The following is a 1,085-nucleotide window of genomic DNA, read 5'->3' as shown; positions in this document are numbered from 1 at the left end:
AGAGCCCCCCCGGCCCCCCAGGCCCCCTCACCCCGCGGTTTTCATCTGGCACCAGGCCAGCAGCGCGTCCTTGGCCGATTTCCTCTCCCGGGTGTCCCCGGTTTCCACACTGATGTCCTGGATCTGGGGAGGGGGGGGGGAGCCCAAAAGTGGGGTCAGGGACCCCCAGAGCAGGTCTGGGACCCCCGGGGAGGGTCCAGGGCCCCCATAAGTGGGTGTGAGGCCCCTGCAGCAGCTCCAGGGACCCCCCAGAGGGTTCAGGGTTCAGTAACTTTGGGATCCCCGTGGTGGGTCCGGGGACCCCCCTCAGTGGGTGCAGAGAACCCACAACTGGGTTCAGGCCCCTCCCAGGGCAGCTCCAAGACCCCCATAAGTGGGTTCAAGCCCCCAGGGCAGGTTCAGAACCCCCACAGGTGGGTCCAGGACCCCCAATAATGAGGTGCAGGGACCCCCAAAGTGGGTCTGTGGCTCCTGTGGCAGGTTCAGGACCCCCATAAGTGGGTTCAGGACCCCAAAAGCGGGTGCAGGGACTCCAAGGCAGGTCTGGGACCCCCCTCTGTGGGTTCAGGGCAGGCCCAGGACCCCCCTGAGCAGGTCCATCCCCCCCCCCCCCGGGGCCCCCCCCCCCCCAGGTTTGGGGGTACCTGGAAGCGCAGGATGATGGTCCAGACGAGCCCCAGGGTGATGCGGGGGTTCCCGTCCACGATGTCGTGGGACCCCACGTTCTCCAGGTGCACCCTCTGCTCCCGCAGGAACCTCAGCGCCTTCTCCACGTTCTCCAGGCAGTGGATCCGCATCCGGCCCCGCGTGGGGCGCGGCTGGGGGGGCACCGACCCCTCAGGGACCCCCCCAAGGGTTGGGAAACCCCCTCAGGGACCCCCCCAGGGGAAGGGAAACCCCCTCAGGGACCCCCCTGGGGCAGAGAAACCCACCCTAGGGACCCCCTGGAGCTGGGAAACCCCCCTCAGGGACCTCAGGGACCCCCCCATGGGGTGGGAAACCCACTCTAGGGACCCCTCAGAGCTGGGAAACCCCCTCAGGGACCCCCCCAGGGGAAGGGAAACCCACCCTAGGGACCCCCCCCC

At 68.8% G+C, this 1,085-nt stretch overlaps 1 protein-coding gene across 1 annotated transcript; it reads right to left on the bottom strand.

Annotated features, from left to right (window-relative positions):
- Positions 1 to 31: 31 nt before the first annotated feature.
- On the bottom strand, positions 32 to 833 carry LOC113942704 (spectrin beta chain, erythrocytic-like; the record flags this gene model as incomplete). Its single annotated transcript, XM_027633777.1, has 2 exons — positions 645 to 833; positions 32 to 123 (listed from the first exon to the last, which is right to left on the bottom strand). Coding segments are annotated over exons 1-2 (245 nt in total), but the record flags the coding sequence as incomplete, so codon positions are not given.
- Between the last annotated feature and the right edge of the window lie 252 nt (positions 834 to 1,085).

The sequence above is a fragment of the Corapipo altera genome, unplaced genomic scaffold (assembly GCF_003945725.1).
Source record: "Corapipo altera isolate COAL_440 unplaced genomic scaffold, ASM394572v1 51210, whole genome shotgun sequence".
Lineage (NCBI taxonomy): Eukaryota > Metazoa > Chordata > Aves > Passeriformes > Pipridae > Corapipo > Corapipo altera.
This window is presented reverse-complemented; position numbering and strand designations above follow the sequence as displayed.